This window comes from Haematobia irritans, chromosome 5 (assembly GCF_050003625.1).
Source record: "Haematobia irritans isolate KBUSLIRL chromosome 5, ASM5000362v1, whole genome shotgun sequence".
NCBI classification, from domain to species: Eukaryota; Metazoa; Arthropoda; class Insecta; order Diptera; family Muscidae; genus Haematobia; species Haematobia irritans.
In genome coordinates, this window is record NC_134401.1 from 128,984,247 (window position 1) to 129,004,080 (window position 19,834).

At 35.6% G+C, this 19,834-nt stretch overlaps 1 protein-coding gene across 1 annotated transcript in view; it reads left to right on the top strand.

The window, feature by feature from the left end:
- dve (SATB1_N and homeodomain domain-containing protein dve) overlaps positions 1–19,834 on the top strand; it is a 360,655-nt gene that overhangs the window by 225,705 nt on the left and 115,116 nt on the right. The window contains exon 2 of the mRNA XM_075310609.1: positions 18,329–19,190. Within this exon, the coding sequence (XP_075166724.1) occupies positions 18,329–19,190 (862 nt within the window). The remainder of the gene's footprint in view (positions 1–18,328; positions 19,191–19,834) is intronic.

A 19,834-nucleotide genomic window follows, 5' to 3' on the forward strand; every position in this document is an offset into this window, starting at 1 on the left:
ACCATAAAAGCGTATAAACTCATAAACCTATAGCATAACACACCCTTTGATTGTGTAGGAGCCTTTATTGAATATTGTGTCGCCCTATAATGAAGATTCAAAATTCCTATGGTTTTTGGTGGGGATGGATGGATGAAATGGTTTGGTCGTTGATGATGTCGTTGGCTGGTTTTTGCTTGTGTCGTTTGGATGAATTTTTGATCCTCGAATTCGTGTTTTTTGGCTGATCACCATGATCATCATGGGTTTGAAGATGACCAAAAAACAAATTTATATGAAACAGTAACTCGTCGAACATAAATATAAATAATTGGTAGTTTCAAAAAGACAAACGCATATTTATGACCATGTAGAAGAGAATTTTGTTTGGTCTTTCATTTTGTCCATAAATGGGAATTTGCAATGCTGGTATTATTATTATTATAATTTTCTTGCATCTTATCTTTCAAAACAAAAAATAAATCTTAAAAGTAAGATAACAGTTTCTATGGTCATTATAACAGAAACAGTGAGTTTTAATGCCATGTGTTAATGAACTCAGCATATCGCGTGAAAAATCATATTCAAATAAACAAATTGCAAAAATGCCGATACCGAACAAAATTGCTCTTATAAAAGAAAGCTTAAAGCTCATCGTGATATTAAGACGATTCGGTACTTTATATGCTATTTACTTAGAGTATAGCAGCATGAAGGGGAAATAAAAATCCATTATTGGGACAAAATTAAGAACATCATTAGGCACCAAAAGTTTAAAAAGCGAATGTTAGGGGCATAAAAGGTAGAGCTATAATCGGTGGAATCACCACAGTATTCAAGCTGAATATTTTTTTGCAAATTTCTCAAACGTTCCTTTATACGACCGTAAGTTCAGCTAGGCTGAATTTAATGTATCATCCATCAAGAAACGAATTATGAACCGATATGAACCAATTGGCACGATAATTAGAGAGCTAAAATTCAACCGGATTGGATGAAATTTGATTAGAAGTTAAATTTTTTGATCGGTGTATGGGTTTATATACATAATTACGAATCGATATGGATCAATTTTTGCATGGTTATTAGAGGGCATCGACTAACAACACGTACTAAATTTTAATTACTCCTAAATAAAGGCTTTTCAAGCCTATATGGGGCTATATATAATTATGGAACGATATGCTAGCATGGTTGTTAGAGGGCATATACACCACGGACCAAATTTCAACCAGAGCGGATGACATTTCGTCCGGCAAGAGGAGGCTATACCTAAAACTTTTCCGATAATAACAACAATTTATACCAATTTCGATAGCTTATTTCGTTAGGAAGTTAGCATGATTTCCACAGACGTTCGGACGGACGGACATCGCTAAATCAACTCTGAATTTTATCACGACCCAGAATATATAAACTTTATGAGGTCTAGGACAAACATTTCGATGTGTTACAAACGGAATAAGTTATGCAAATTTGACTAAACCTTAGGTGGCATGTTATAATTCCCACGAGCCTACAATCTGATATCTAACTCCCTTTGGATGTTTCTATTGTGTTCTTGTTTTTTATACCCTTCACCTCTACTGTGGTACAGGGTATAATAAGTTTGTGCATTTGTATGTAACGCCAAGACATAGTGGTCATAGACCCATCTTTTAGTATACCGATCGGCTTAGAATTAAATTCTGAGTCGATTTAGCGATGTCCGTCTGTCTGTCTGTCTGTCCGTCTGTATATGTAATTTTGTGCACAAAGTACAGCTCGCAATTTAAGTCCGATCGTCCTCAAATTTGGCATAGGGCCGTTTCTTGGGACAGAGACAATCGCTATTGGTTTTGGAAAAAATCGGTTCAGATTTAGATATAGCTACCATATATATTTATCCCCGATGTGGTCATAGTTAGCGTGTTTATCAACCGATTTTCTTGAAATACCGTACATCCAAATATTTTATGAATCTCGAAAATCTTGCAAAATATCAGCCAAATCGGTTCAGATTTAGATATAGCTCCCATATATCTTTCGTCCGATTTAGACTCATATGACTACAGAGGCCAAAGTTTACTACCGATATTCGTGAAATTTTGCACAGAGGGTAGAATTGACATTCTACCAATGCTTGGTAAATTTGATTGAAATCGGTTCATATTTAAATATAGCTCCCATATATATCTTTCGTCCTTTGAACTTATATGGCCACAAAAGCCAGAGTTTTGCTGTGATTTGCTTCAAATTTTGCACAAGGGGTACGTTTAATAGTATCGTTAAGTGTGTCAAATTGTGGTAAAATCGGTTCAGATTTAGATATAGCTCACATATATATCTTTCGCCCGATTTGGACTTATATGGTCTCAAAAGCCAGAGTTTTGCCCTGACTTACTTCAATTTTTGCACAAGCGGTACTTTTAACGATACTATTGTATGTGCCAAATATGGTCAAAATCGATTCAGATTTAGATATAGCTCACATATATATATTTCGTTCGATTTAAACTTATATGATCTCAAAATCTAGGGTTTTGCCGTGATTTGCTTCAAATTTCGCAAAAGGAGTACGTTTAGTAGTATAGGTAATTGTGGCAAATTTGGTTGAAATCGGTTCAGATTTAGATATGGCTCCCATATATATCTCCCGTCCGATTTGCACTCATATGACCAGGGGGGCCAAAGTTATACTCCCATTTACGTGAAATTTCGCATAGATAGCAGAATTATTATTCTAACTATGCATGTCAAATTTAGTCAAAATTGGTTCAGATTGTATATAGCTCCCATATATACGTACACCAGAGTTGGGGAAATATGGTAGACTGTTTAATATTTTAGATCCATTTTCAATGGGATTTTCCTCCAATTGATTGGATAGTTTCCTCAGAGAATACAAATATGGCCAAAATTCTCACACTCTACACAAATTTCTGTGACGATTTCTCCATATCTTAGCCATATCCTACACACTGCAATGCCAAAATTTCCACAGAACGGATGAGTTTTAAATAAGGCTCCAAGTCGCCCGACTAGACCAAATAATATATCACAACCCACACTTGACCACATATCTTGGCGAGATCTAACCAAAATCCTTGTAAAATCGTCACTGCTGAGTAGCAAAAGTTTGTGCATTTGTATGTAACGCTAAGAAATAATTGTTATAGACCCATCTTTTAGTATACCGATCGGCTTAGAATTAAATTCTGAGTCGATTTAGCGATGTCCGTCTGTCTGTCCGTCCGTCTGTCTGTATATGTAATTTTGTGCACAAAGTACAGGTCGCAGTTTAAGTCCGATCGTCCTCAAATTTTACATAACGTCTTTCTTCGGGTAGAAGACAATCGCTATTGATTTTAGAAAAAAATCGGTTCAGATTTAGATATAGCTGCCATATATAGTTATCACCGATTTGATCATAATTTACGTATTTATGAACCGAAGTTCTTCAAATTTTGTACATCTGAATGTTTTGTCAGTCCCGTAAAAACTGCCAAATATCAGCTAAATCGGTTCAGATTTATATATAGCTCCCATATATATCTTTCGTCCGATTTGGACTTATATGGCCCTAAAAGCGAGAGTTTTGCCCTGATTTGCTTCAAATTTTGCACAACGAGTACGTTTGATAGTATCGTTAATTGTGCTTAATTTGGTTAAAATCGGTACCATATATATCTTTCGTCCGATTTGGATTTATATGGCCTCAAAAGCCAGAGTTTTGCCCTGAGTTGCTTGAAATTTTGCACGTTTTATATTATCGTTAATTGTGCAAAATTTAGTTGAAGTCGGTTCAGATTTAGATATAGCTCCCATATATATCATTCGCCCGATTTGGAGTAATATGCCCACAGAGGCAAAAGTGCTACTCTGATTTACGTGAAATTTTGCAGAGGGAGTAGAATTGAACTTGAAACTTTGTACAGACAGTAGAATTAAGGTTCTGCCTATGCGTGTTTATTTTGGTTGAAATCGGTTCAGATTTTGATATAGCTCCCATATATATCTTTCGCCGATTTTCCGTCATATGACCACAGAGGACAAAGTTGTTATCCGATTTACGTGAAATTTTGCACAGGAAGTAGATTCAACATAGTAACTATGCATGTGAAATTTGATTGCAAACGGTTCAGATTTCGATATAGATTCCATTTATATGTTTTTCCTATTTAGGCAAAACTGGCCGAAATACCTACATTTTCCTTATCAAATCGCCACTGCTAAGTCGAAAACTTATCAAAATGACTCAAATTTTCCTATCACTCTATTACACATCTATCGACCGATAAATCATAAATACACTTTTGCGAAGTTGCCTCAAAATTGGCATCGCATTAGCCGACTTAAATGTAAAATATATAAGTATTGCAGAACTCTGTATAGATCTTCTCAGATATACAGAATATATGTGTATGGATTCATATAGCATCCAACACATTGGACGGATTTGATATGGTATCGAAAATGTGGACTTACAAAGTGGTGAAGGGTATAATATAGTCGGCCCCGCCCGACTTTATACTTTCCTCACTTGTTTTTACTAACATTGTGTTTCATCGCAGGGCGTTAGCCGCCCGACTTTAGAATTTACTTACTTGTTTTTTTTTTTTTTTGGTAGCTTTAACAGAAGCTTTACAGTTCCACAGTTCTTCAACTCAATATACTTGTAATCCAGAGGAAGCCGAATTGTTCTACGACAATACAAGATATGTGAACATAAGCGTTATCTCCACTTTATCTTCAAACCAATGTCTAATAGTGCCCTTAGGTCGAGCTCAGGTTATTACAGGGGTCAGTGGGTCATAGATAACTAAACGACCGGTCAGCAATTTTAGTAGGTGCCATTTCCAAGACTTGGCGAAATGACGCCGCAGGTAACTAGACATCCCTCCACACAGTGGTGTAATGGTTACCATGTCCGTCTTCTAGAGACAAATAGTTTGGGATTCAATCCCAGTTTCGACCGTACACCAATAGTGTTGTCAGTGGTGGTTTATGGTTAGAAAGGGGTTTTGTGGCCATGATGTAATGATCTCATATTCATTAACGTTTCCAACTTAATTCAAAAATTCGCCTAATAAAACTCTTTTCACGAAGACAAAATAAATAATTAAATGTTCTTTACGTTAATCAAGTCCATACGTGTGTTTTTTGAGTGCAGTAGCATAATTTGAAGCCTCCTTTCATATATGTTTCATAAGGCTCCCCAAGCATATTAACATCCAAAAAAAAAAAACAAAGCTTTAATACAGTTCAAAATCTCCAAGTAGCAAAAGGCAAAAAATTGAAATAAGGAAGAAAAAAAAATCGAACGAAATTTAGCCATTGTCAGGCTTAAAATGAAAACAAGCCCCAGTGATTGACAGCTTATAAGGCCAGCAAACAGACATCTACACAATCCACCTTTTCTGCTTCCAAGAGTTATTTGTCAAGTTTCAATGTTGTACCATAGAGGTCATCAAAAGCAACAGCGGCCAAAGTAAACCTCACAAAAGATTTCACTGCACTGGTTTAGCAAATCTCCTCTGTTTTTCTCATGAGAACCTAAAAACGTGATTTTCAAACTAATGAGGATTATAACAATTTAAAACAAAAATCCCTATACATATAGCACTCTCGGTTGGATATTTGTGCAGCAGGATTTTTAAATCTTTGGGTTAATATTCATACAAATATGATCGACTGTCGTTATTATGTTTTAACGAAACTACTTGCAACACCAGCAGCAATTTTTTTTGGGAACAACTAACTTGCTGCCATTTATTCATAGCTCTAGGCCATTTAAATTTCCGGTTAATAAATACATGAGTGCATATCCTCAATGGGGATAAAGCAGCCAAAAGTTTTCTTATTAACATTTTTTAAGCTATGAAATTTTGGAGCCTAACAAAACATATGCCATATTATGGATTCGTTGGAAATCAAGGCATTTATGGAAATATTTTCCAGATTTTTTAAGCGGTGCAAGTGAAATGTTGTAGGATTTTCAATGAATATTAATCAATAACCCAAGGAGATAATGGTATACACATCGCTTACTTAATATATTTAGTTGATCGTCTTAACCTCTTTTGGTGTTCATGTTGTCCAAACTTGGTGTCATATATAGATGCTGAGGCAACACATATTTTCTAAAGCTTGTGACAGCACTTGCATACATAGCAAGAAACTTTGTTCGGGTTCGATTATCAAACGGAATTTCATTCATTACATGTAGGACAGACATTGATAAGAGCGACGTTATTCAAATGTGGTATTACAATTGACTAAATGTCTGTCTACAATGGACTAAATCCAAATGTGGAATTACAATGGACTAAATGTCTCCAATGAATTTTACATGGGCTTGTCATAGGACGGAAGTGCTCCATTTTTTTGATCCTTTGCATTGCTTAGAATTTGTGCTTGGAAGTACATTTGGATGAAGAAATTAAAAAAAAAAAACTAACTAAAAAACAATTTTTTTCCAATTTCTCTTTTTATTTTTATCAGTATTGTTTGTTATACTTTTATATTCTTATTATTTAAATTTTACAAATTGGAAAACTTCTTCGCTTCCACGGGGGTTGAACCTGGCACAATAACAGAACGCCTTAGCACACTCAAAGAGAAACGTCATTGATCACGATACATCATAACGCCTATTCAAATGTTTGTGATATGACACCACGGCATGACATTCTGACTGACTGAGATGTTCGTTATTATTATGAATAAAACAATAAAGAACGTTGGTTCAAATCTCACCAGCGGCAATTTTTTTAATATATATTTTTTCTATGTTATACACCATTTTTATACCCTCCACCATAGGATGGGGGGTATATTAAATTTTTCATTCCGTTTGTAACACATCGAAATATTGCTCTAAGACCCCATAAGTATATACATTCTGGGTCGTGGTGAAATTCTGAGTCGATTTAAGCATGTCCGTCCATCCGTCTGGTGAAATCACGCTAACTTCCGAACGAAACAAGCTATCGACTTGAAACTTGGCACAAGTAGTTTTTATTGACGTACGTCGGATGGTATTGCAAATGGGCCATATCGGTCCACTTTTACGTATAGCCCCCATATAAACGGGCCCCCAAATTTGGCTTGCGATTGCTCTAAGAGAAGCAAATTTCATCCGATCCGGCTGAAATTTGGTACATGGTGTTAGTATATGGTCTCTAACAACCATACAGAAATTGGTCCATATCGGTCCATAATTACATATAGCCCCATATGAAACGGTCCCCAGATTTGGTTTGCGGAGCCTCTAAGGGAAACAAATTTCATCCGATTCGGCTGAAATTTGGTACATGGTTTTAGTATACGGTCTTTAACAAACATGCAAAAATTGGTCTATATCGGTCCATAATCATATATAGCCCCCATATAAACCGATCCCCAGATTTGGCTTGCGGAGCCTCTAAGAGAAGCAAATTTCATCCGATCCGGCTGAAATGTGGTACATGGTGTAAGTTTATGGTCTCTAACAACTTTGCAAAAATTGGTCCACATCGGTCCATAATTATATATAGCCCCCATATAAACCGATCCCCAGATTTGGCTTGCGGAGCCCCTAATAGAAACAAATTTCATCTGATCCGGCTGCAATTTGGTACATGGTGTTGGTATATGGTCTCAACAACCATGCAAACTTTGGAAGAGCAAAATTCACCCGATCCGGTTGAAAGTTGGTACGTGGTGTTAGTATATGGCCGCTAACAACCATGCCAAAATTGGTCCATATCGATCTATAGTTATATATAGCCAATCGCCAAAAATAATCTACCAAAAATGTATTTCTATAGAAAATGTTATTACTATAGAAAATTTTGTCAAAATTTTATTGCTATAGAAAATTTTGTTAAAATTTTATTACTATACAAAATTTTGTCAAGATTTTATTTCTATACAAAATTTTGTCAAAACTTTATTTCTATAGAAAATTTTGTCAAAATTTTATTTCTATAGAAAATTTTGTCAAAATTTTATATCTATAGAAAATTTTGTCAAAATTTTATTTCTATAGAAAATTTTGTCAACATTTTATTTCTATAGAAAATTTTGTCAAAATTTTATTTCTATAGAAAATTTTGTCAAACTGAATTATTTACGTATTTAATCGGCCCTTTTATACCCTCCACCATAGGATGGTGGTACATTAACTTTGTCATTCCGTTTGTAACACATCGAAATATTGCTCTAAGACCCCATAAAGTATATATATTCTGGGTTGTGGTGAAATTCTGAGTCGATCGGAGCATGTCCGTCCATCCGTCCGTCTGTTGAAAACACGCTAACTTCCGATCGAAACAAGCTATCGACTTGAAACTTGGCACAAGTGTTTGTTATTGATGTAGGTCGGATGGTATTGTAAATTGGCCATATCGGTCCACTTTTACGTATAGCCCCCATATAAACCGATCCCCCGATTAGAAGCTCCGCAACTCTAAGAGAAGAAAATTTCCTCCGATCCGGCTGAAATTTGGTACATGGTGTAAGTATATGGTCTCAAATGACCATGCAAAAATTGGTAAACATCGGTCCATAATTATATATAGCCGCCATATAAACCGATCACCAGATTTGACCTCCGGAGCCTCTTGGAAGACCAAAATTCATCTGATTCGGTTCAAATTTGGTACGTGGTGTTAATATATGGCCTCAAAAACCCATGCAAAAATTGGTCGAAATCGGTCCATAATTAGATATAGGCCCCATATAAGCCGATCACCAGATTTGAACTCCGGAGCCCCTTGGAAGAGCAAAATTCATTCGATTCGGTTGAAATTTGGTGCGTGAATTTGGTATATTGTATCCAACAACCATGCAGGAATTGGTTCATATAAGTCCATAATTATATATAGTTTATATAATCCAGTTTATAATTGTATATAGCCCCTATATAAGCGACCCCCATATTTCAATTCTGGCTATCTACATATCGTGCAAAAAGTGCATATCGATTCGTAATTATTTGTAGGCTTACCTATACATAACTTTTTTGTCTAATATAACATATACCACGTATGGACTAACTCACAATTTAGAAAACGATGTTAAGAAGTTTTAAGATACCACAACCCAAGTAATTCGATTGTGGATGACATTCTTTCGTAGAAGTTTCTACGCAATCCATTGTGGAGGGTACATAAGATTCGGACAGGCCGAACTTACGGCCGTAAATACTTGTTTTGTTTAATATATACCCCATATGCACTAAAATACAATTGAGAACATGGTGTTAAGAAGTTTTAAGATACCTTGCCATCGGCAAGTGTTACCGCAACCCAAGTAATTCGATTTTGGATGACAGTCTTTAGTACAAGTTTCTATGCAATTCATAGTGGAGGGTACGGCCGTATATACGTGTTATTTTTTATTTTATTATTATTGTTTTTTTTTGGCATACATTTTTGTATAACTATATTTTTCCATTAAAAATCGACAAAAAATTATCGTAATTTGCAAAACCTTCTCAAAATAACATGGAAGTGAAAAATTCAACCGGCACAGGTTCAAATCCCAGGGGACATGACTGCATCGGAAGTGAAAAAATCTATACGAGATCCCGGGATGCGTTTTAATAGAAATGTTTGTCGACTTGTCCAAAAGGACTGCATCGGAAGTCGGAAAAACTTGATGGGGGATTCTGGGATCAGCTTTCAAAGAAATGTTTGTGGAAAAACTTCCAATTTTTTTGCTGGATATTTAAATACGCTTCCTAGAGTAAAAAGATCTTAACTACAATATTTTTAAAATCGAATTTTATGAAAACGAACATTTTGAATAACCTTCTTAGAGCAAACCTGACCTTGTTTACTCCCCTCGCATATGTGTCCACAGATTATGTCTTTATGTCAGTTCCAAAGATTTGTCTTTACACTAATGGTTTTGGTATTGACTCCGAGCCAAATAAGTGGATAATTGGAGTAAGGAAACATTGAAAAATTTCAGGCACACCGGGTAAAAATTAAGTGATCTAACAGCCCATGAACTTAAATCGGTAGTTTGGTCTATATGGGGGCTATTTGGCGATATGTTCATTACTGGAATGCTGTAGCGTGATTACAACAGACAGACAAACGGACATGGTTATAACATCTTAACATTTATGCCTGATCAAGAATATATATACTCCCTATAGTAGGCAAAGTTAAGCACGATATCTCCATTATATTATTCGATTACAATATAAAAAGTGCAAAGCTATAAAGACCAATTTAGAAGCTTATATTTTTCAATGCCGTATCTTGGCCACAATGGTTGCACACCCCGGGTAACCCTTTTCGTATTTTTTTGGTTGTAAAATATGCAGTAGCTCGAATTGTCATAATCATAATCGCAATCACTCATCGTCTTCACACATACATCATCAGAAATACCTGCACCTGTCTGTGTGAGAACATTAATATTTTTCCAAATATCCTTTAACATAAACTTAAAACGGAAGCCTTTACTTCACACATACGCACACAGATACTCATATATATTTATAGGGGGCATCTGTTAACGGGCAACACATTGTAATATATATGAATGGGTGTTGGTATAAAATACCATTGTATAACAAAGTGTCTCTATGTATGTATGCTAAAGATCAATTTCATCATAACTGCAGGGCGGTCAATTAAAATTTTTGTTGATCGAATTTTCGTCAATTTTTTGACATGTGCGCAGCATTCGCCAATAACCATCATCATATGAATATGACAGAAACAACAACTGCCTACTAGTAACCATAATAGAGAGTTACAGTCCATCCATCCATCCATCCATCCATCGCAAAGCAAAAGAACCCAGACATTGCCATCAGCCATCAATATCGATGATCACTTTTGATGATGGTGTCTTTTAATATCGAACGATGGCTTAACTCCATTCTCCGCTTTTTTTCTTCTGTTTGCGATCCAATGAAATTGTCTTCTTTGCATTAACGTAAATTCGCCAAGTAAAACCACTACTACTACTACTACTTCTTCGATCCATATTCATTCATTATCATTTCATTGATATGAGGATGCATTATAATGGACATTGAAACGCTTTAGGGCTAAACTCCAGGAGTAATAACAGAGTGAATGAATGCGTCAAACTACAGAAGCTGTGTCCACAATATCTCAAATAGGAATGTCATGAATGAAAAATTTCGATTTTTTGAGAAAAAATTTAATTTGAAATCGATTTCAGATTTTCTGATATCAGTGCAAGTATGTAGGGATGAAGCGAAGCTACAATGAATCGACTAAGCCAATGAAATATGAATCAGCTTTTTTCTCACATTCTGGGCTATACACTCCGGAATAGAGGTGCGATGAATAATTTCACATTGAAGTTTAAGTTCGAAAGGGAAGTTTAAGTTCGAAAATTGATTCGAAATTTGGATTTTTTGAGGAAAAATTTAATTTGATTTTCAGATTTTCTGATATCAGTGAAAGTATGTAGAAATGAATCGACTAAGCCAATGAAATATGAATCAGCCTTTTTCTCACATCCTGGGCTATACACTCCGGAATAGAGGTACGGTGAATAATTCCACATTGAAATTTTTGGTTTCTTCGCATACATAAAATAAAACTTTTTGATCAAGGTGAGATTCAAGCAGGATCTAGTCCTCATGTCCGTTAGTCTATCTACCAGCCTAATCTTGCAAAAATCGAGCTATGGTGATGTGACACAGCTTTCCTATAAGGGAAGTTTAAGTTCGAAAATTGACTTTTTATCCCAACTTTGACAGCCACCATGGTACATGATATACTACATGGCTCTAAACGCTTACTTAGACATAATCAGACCGATTATCAAGGCTAAGTTTGGATGTTGAGCCGACTTCAGGTAAATACATTTTCCTCAAATCAATGATCTAACATCCCTCCTAACCAAAATTCATACCAACTGACATCCCTATCCAAGTGCACAAGGCATCATCATTTGGGTACATCATGAAGACAAAAATTGATTAAAGCGTAAATGATTTTTATTTTGGATTGTTGAAGCTGTGTTATTCAAAGCCCACATATTTTTGCCTCTGGTATTTGGGATGAGACACATCAGACATGATTATATTGCCCGATTGCCTGATGGTAAAGCAATTTGTCCTTTCGTCCTCCACTATTCACTGGCAATCTGGATAGCTGGTCATCTTCTTCAAGGGTTGATTATGAGTTGTAGACAAAGATCGATTACTTGTGTCGTTGATCGCTAACTTATCGATGCTACTGTAGAAAATTATAATGAAATTTTTTATTTTAATTTTTTTTTTTTGACAAAAGGGCAGTAGGTGCAGGAGGCAACCCATAGCATTGCAATAACATGTCTGACAATTTTTTTTTTTTTTTTTGACCACCGAAAAAATAAAAGTTTCCAAATTAAGTTTTCTTTTATTTTTATTTTTTCAATGCAAAACAAGTTTTAAATTCTTTAACTTTAGTTAATTTTACTGAAGGCAATTTAAGGTGGAAAAAGAAGATAAAAATCACTATCTCCTGATGCTTATCCTTATGATCTGTTAGATTATTAACCAAAACTACTGGTTTTCGTGGAAGGCCATAAAATGTGTTCGACAACAAAATGAAATATGCGTTCAGTTCAGTTTTATAGAGGATATGATTGAAGATTAATCAAATTCCAAGACAATTTTTATCTCTATGGCCATTAAATGGAAATTATTTAATCTTTAGATAAAGCGATGGTGGACATGAAAGCTAAAACAAGGGGATTGAAAGTTTACAGAAAAATAAGAAATGAAATATAAATATGAAATAAAATAATACAAAAATAAATGTTATTTAAATATGGGCCTTCTTGGTCTGTTTGTTGTGTGATCTTAAGAAAAAATAAACTAACTTTTTGCATAAAGCTTTAGAGAAAGATTCTAATTCTTATTTGTATTTAATCGGGGTTTTAGTTAAAAATTTCTTTCCGCTTATGTTTACTTTTCTTGAGTATATGTTTCTCGTTTTGGAGATCACAAATTTTCTAAGAAAATATTTTTATACATTTTTCCGATTTCAATCTGCTCAACCTAATGTAGCTTTCAATTTGTCTTAATAAATAAATCTTGTCAAAATCACAAATACACACACACACACACAAATTGTGCTCTGTCACATATTTTGGATATTCAATATGATCGCTTAAATTCAATAAACAATAGGAGAATAACGTTTAATATAATCAAAAAATAAACTAAAGAAAAAATAAAATCATATAAATTCAGCCAGTCAGTTAGTCAGTTAGTTAAGAAAGTGCCATCGTGTGAGTATTATTGAACTTTATACTGTTGTACTTTGATTTGTTCACAAATAAAGCTCAATAATACCCAATTGATGTGTGTGGAAAAAGAATTAAATTTCGAAAGAAACTGGGTTATTTTCTTTACTGATTGATGGACAACTATGGACCATACAAAAAACTCACTCTCTAGCTAGTCTCAACTAAATATCAATTGAACAAGTGCGAGACCGATCAGCACAGATTGACAAGAGTCAACCAAATACTTTTGTGGATAGGTGGAAGGGGTAAAATGAAACAGATACACTGGGAAAAAAATATTTATTTCTTTATTTCTCATATATTAATTTGATCCATAAATTTATGAATATAAAATTTTATGAACTATAGAAATTTACAGCTTTCACAAAATCACAGTTGTGGAAAATATCCAAAATGAAGTTCCTTGTACATACCTATTTATACCCTGCGCCACACTGTGGAACAGGGTATTATAAGTTAGTGCATATGTTTGCAACACCCAGAAGGAGACGAGATAGACACATGGTGCCTTTGGCAAAAATGTTCAGGGTGGGCTCCTGAGTCGATATAGCCATGGCCGTCTGTCCGTCCGTCTGTCTGTGAACACAAGTTTGGCACAAGTGTATGTTTTGGGACAGAATATAACCCTATTGATTTTGGAAGAAATCGGTTCAGATTTAGATATAGCTCCCATATATATATATCTTTCGTCCGATATGCACTTATATGGGCCCAGAAGCCAGAGTTTTACCCTGATATGCTTGAAATTATGCACAAGGAGAACTATTAGTACCATAGTCAAGAGTACGAAATTGAACAATTGAAATCGGTTCAGATTTAGACATAGCTCTCATATATAAATTTCGCCCGATATGGACTTATATGTTCCCAGAAGCCAGAGTTTTATCCTAATTTGCTTGAAAATTTTCACAAGGAGAGCAATTAGTACTATAGTCAAGTACGCCAAATTTTATTGAAATCTGTTCAAAACTACATATAGCTCCCATATATATCATTCGCCCGATATGCACTTATATAGCCCAGAGATTTACCCCAATTTGGTTGAAATTTTTACATGAAATATTGCACAGGGAGTAAAATTAACATTGTAGCTATGCATGTTAAATTTAGTTGAAATCGGGTCAGATATAGATATAGCTTCCATATATATGTTTTTTTCGATTTGGACAAAAATGGCCAAAATACCCACATTTTCCTTATAAAATCGCCACTGCTAATTGAGTTTTAAAAAATATTCAATTAAAAATTTAATTGATTCAACAAATTTTTTAGATTGAAATAAAAATCAATCACACAAATTAATAGTATCAATTAATTTTTTAATTGGATCAATTAATTTTTTAATTCACTGTCAATTATTTTTTAAATTGATACTATCATTTCTATTAAAATGATTAAAAAATTAATAGGATAAATTAATTTTGTGATTGAATCGGAAAAAAAAAATTGTGTGAATGAAATGTTAAAAGAAAGCTTATAATCTTTGCTTATTTTGCACCTTTATTTTAACATTTTTTTGTTATTTAGACAAAAATGTTGTACTATGAAGTATCTGTCATAATTTAGATTTGTAAACTGGAATTTGTTTGTACATGAATAGCTTTATTTATTATATCACAAAAAGGGAATAAAAATAAAATAAAACGAAAATAAACAAGTATATATGGCCGTAAGTTGGGCCCGGCCGAAGCTTATGTACCCTCCACCATGGATAGCATAGAAACTTGTACTGAAGCCGATGGCAAGGTATCTTAAAACTTCCTAACACCGTAATATATACCACATATTCCATACGTGGTATATATTCAACTAAAAAAGGCCGATTAAATACGTATATAATTAAGTTTAAAGTTTCTACAGAAATAAAATTTTGACAAAATAAAATTTTGACAACATTTTCTATAGAAGTAAAATTTTGACAAAATTTTCTATAGAAATAAAATTTTGACAAAATTTTCTATAGAAATAAAATTTTGACAAAATTTTCTATAGAAATAACATTTTGACAATGTTTTCTATAAAAATAAAATTTTGGTAGATTATTTTTGGCTTGAGTGGCAACCATGATTACGAACCGATATGGACCAATTTTTCTGTGATTGGGAAGCGGCTATATATAACTATAGACCGATATGGACCAATTTTGGCATGGTTATTAGCGGCCTTATACTAACACCACGTTGCAAATTTCAACCGGATCGGATGAATTTTGTTCCTCCAAGAGGCTCCGGAGATCAAATCTGGGGAACGGTTTATATGGGGGCTATATATAATTATGGACCGATATGGACCAATTCTTGCGTGTTTGTTAGAAACCACATTCTAACACCATGTTCCAAATTTCAACCGGATTGGATGAATTTTGTTCGTCCAAGAGGCTCCGGAGGACAAATCTGGGGATCGATTTATTTGGCGGCTATATATAATTATGGACCGATATGGACCAATTATTGCATGGTTGTTAGAGACCATATACTAACACCACGTACCAAATTTCAACCGGATCGGATGAATTTTACTCCTCTAAGAGGCTCCGGAGGTCAAATCTGGGGATCGGCCTATATGGGGGCTGTATATAATTATGGGTCGATGTGGACCAATTTTTGCATGGTTGTTAGAGACCATATACTAACACCATGTACCAAATTTCAACCGGATCGGATGAATTTTACTCCTCTAAGAGGCTCCGGAGGTCAAATCTGGGGATCGGCCTATATGGGGGCTATATACTATATACCATATACTAACACCATGTACCAAATTGCAGCCGGATCGGATGAAATTTGCTTCTCTTGGAGCAATCGCAAGCCAAATTTGGGGGTCCGTTTATATGGGGGCTATACGTAAAAGTGGACCGATATGGACCAATTTTTGCACGGTTGTTAGAGACCATACACTAATACTATGTACCAAATTTCAACCGGATCGGATGAAATTTGCTTCTCTTAGAGCAATCGCAAGCCAAATTTGGGGGCCGTTTATATGGGGTCTATACGTAAAAGTGGACCTATATGGACCAATTTTTGCATGGTTGTTAGAGACCATATACCAACACCATGTACCAAATTTCAGCCTGATCGGATGAAATTTGCTTCTCTTTTTCTTTCTTTCTCAAATTTGGGGTTCCGTTTATATGGGGACTATACGTAAAAGTGGACCGATATGGCTCATTTGCAATACCGTTTGACCTACATCAATAACAACTACTTGTGCCAAGTTTCAAGTCGATAGCTTGTTTCGTTCGGAAGTTAGCGTGATTTCAGCAGACGGACGGACATATTCAAATCGACTCAGAATTTCACCACAACCCAGAATATATATATTTTATGGGGTCTTAGAGCAATATTTCGATGTGTTACAAACGGAATGACAAAGTTAATATACTCCCATCCTATGGTGGTGGGTATAATAAATAAATAAGATCCACAAGCTATATCTTTCCTTCCTTGAGGGAAGCTCAAAATCCTGGATTCCAAGCAATTTCACATAAATCGGAGTGTAAATCGGGCAAAAGATATATATAGGAACTATATCTAAATCTGTACCGATATCAATCAAATTTGGCAAAGCTAGAACAATAGTTGTACTTCCTGTCCAAAATTTTACGTAAATGGGAGTAAAACCTTGGCATCATATGAGTGTAAATCAGGTGAAAGATATATAGTAAGTTATGTCTAAATGTGAACCAAATTTAGCACACTTTACAACACTTTTAAGTTTACTCCTCGTGTAAAATTTAAAGCAAATCAATTTAAAAGTGCGACCACAAAAATATTTTCACAGAACGACGGACATTGCTAGATCCACCGAGGGGCCGGCTACATCGTAGTTTCTCTTTCAAGAATCTCCAAAAGTCAAATCTTGGGTTCGGTTTAGGTTGGCGCTATAAAAAGGGACCAATTTCTGCATTATTATTGGAGGGCATATACTGACTTCACGTACCAAGATTCAACCGCATCGGATTTGCTCCTCATCGTGTCTTCAAAAGTCAAATCTGGAGTTCGGTTTATTTGGGGGCTATAAAATTGTGTTCACAGACAGACGGACAGACGAACATGGCTAGATCGACCGGCTACGTCTTAGTTTCTCTTTCGAGAATCTCCGAAAGTCAAATCTTGGGTTCGGTTTATGTTAGCGCTATAAAAAGGGACCAATTTCTGCATGGTTATTAGAGGGCATATACTGACTTCACGTACCAAGTTTCAGCCGAATCGGAATTCATCCTCCTCGTGTCTTCAAAAGTCAAATCTGGGCTTCGGTTTATTTGGGGATACAAAATTGTGTTCACAGACAGACGGACAGACGAACATGGCTAGATCGACTCAGGGGCCGGCCGCATCAGATTTGCTCTTTCAAGAGTCTCCGAAAGTCTAATATCTTCGGTTTATATGAGGGCTATAAAAATGTATCAATTTCTCATGATTTTAGAGGGCGTATACCAACAAATTTCAAACGCATAAGAGTTGCACTCCCAATAGTCTCTGAAAGTCAAATCCGGTGTTCGGTTTATGTGGGGGCTATAAAAATGATCCGATATAGGCCATTTGCAATTCCATCCGACCGACCTCAATAACAGTTACTTGTCGCTAAATAGACTCAAAATTTCAGCACGACACCCACAATATACTTTATGCGGTTCTGAGCCCAATGTGAAGAAGTGTTACAAACGGAATGACAAAGTTAGTATACCCCCTATCATTTGGTGGAGATAGCAAAAACTTATGGGATATGACTCTGCTATAAACCAACTTCCACCAATTACCCTCTCAAAAGTGACATCCAAGAAACACCATCACCTTTTGCCTTGGCGCTTTATATTAAAATATTAAAAAAAGCTTTGATATTTTTATCAGTGTCGCTTTTAGTGAAATTTTTATTAGAAACTTTTTTTCTACAAAATCTTTGTACAATCAATATGACAAATAAATAATTTAAGTCACTTAGTTAAGTTAACAGAGACAAATTAAGCTGATTCCTCAATAGAGAAAAATAATTTTGAGGATGAGGTTTATTTTTGTTAGATGATTTTATTCTTCTTGTGTTACAATAAAAACAAAATTTTCAATTTGTTTTTTTTTTCATATTATTACAGAGCCAAGCTTTGGCATTAACACGTGTGGCAAATGCTGCTGCAGCAGCAGCTGCTGCCAATGCCAAACAGCCTACAGAGTCTTCTTTACATAGCGATGTGGTGGTAAAAACCGAACATTCTCTTTCTCCGCCACCTCCCTTACCACCACCGCCACCAACATCCTTGGCCTCATCACTAGGACATCATAACAATGCCGGCGGTGGTGGTGGTAGCCGTCAATCGCCCTCAAATGCCAATACACAAAATCCCACAAATCCCAATGATGAGGCGGCAAGTGAAGCCAGCCGTTTGGCTCAACACAGAAGGCCGTCACTACAAGGAGTACAGGATAAATTGCAACAATTGCAGCAACTGCAACACCAACAACAAAATGATATACAACGTAGTCCAAATTTTACTCCATCGGCTGGAAATCAATCGAATCACAATACAACTCCATCACCTTCATCGCATCGAGATATGGCCTCGACGCCTTTAGGGCAAATATCCACATTGGCCACATCTAGTCAGAATAGCTCAACACCAAAGTTAAACGAACGTGAAGATGGTCGCCATAGTCTAACACCGCAGTTGCAGCATAATCATGGCTCACAGCAACAAATTCCACCACAACGTCCAGAAAGTCATCATGGTCAACGGGTAATGGGCAGTATAACATGCTTGCCTCCATCAGCTCTAAATGCTGTAGCAGCTGCCGCAGTAGCCCAACATCAGCAACAACAGCATCAGCATCAGCACCATCATCATCACATTCAGCAGCAGCAGCAGCAGCAACAACATCACTCGTCCTCGGAGAAAATGCTTAGCTCAACAGCTGGTCCCATGGAGCAGCGTAAAGATTTCGACGTAACTAAAGTCAATTGTAAGTAGTTCGATGCCATAAAGGCTTTTCTTTTATATTTCATTAGCTGTTATATGGCGAAGAGCACAGAGGCGAAATCCTTTGTTTCTACTTTGTGAGTGGTTTGATGCCATAGGCAACCACGAATTTACCAACCCAACCCTTAATCTTACCATACCACACTTAAATAGGCATTCTAAGGACCTTTTATCAATTTATTTGTGCTATTCTGTATTGCAATGGGAACTTTGTAGTGATGATTAGCAAAACTTATAAATCTAGAGATATACAAGGACAAAAAGTATCCTTGGTACAGTGATCTGGAAGGGAAAAATTATGGAAATTCAAAACCGATCTGCCAAACGCTTGCCATTTTAAGCGTCGTATAAAAAATTTTACAAAATCTGGTCTTAGGCTAGAGGGGTTAGATCTCCACATTTTTTATTTAATTTTATGTTTGTTACGGCCATTTTCATGTAGCTTCGTTAGACTTTAACTCCCAGTTAACAGAAAGTAAAATGAAAATATCTTCTCTCCGGTTAACTTTAACTTAAAAATTCTTAGCAGTTAGGTTCCTAACTGGCTTTTGACTATATTAGCAAGATGGCAGATTTGTCCATAGTACGGCTTAAAAGTTCGTTAGCTAACGTAGCACTAACGGAGCT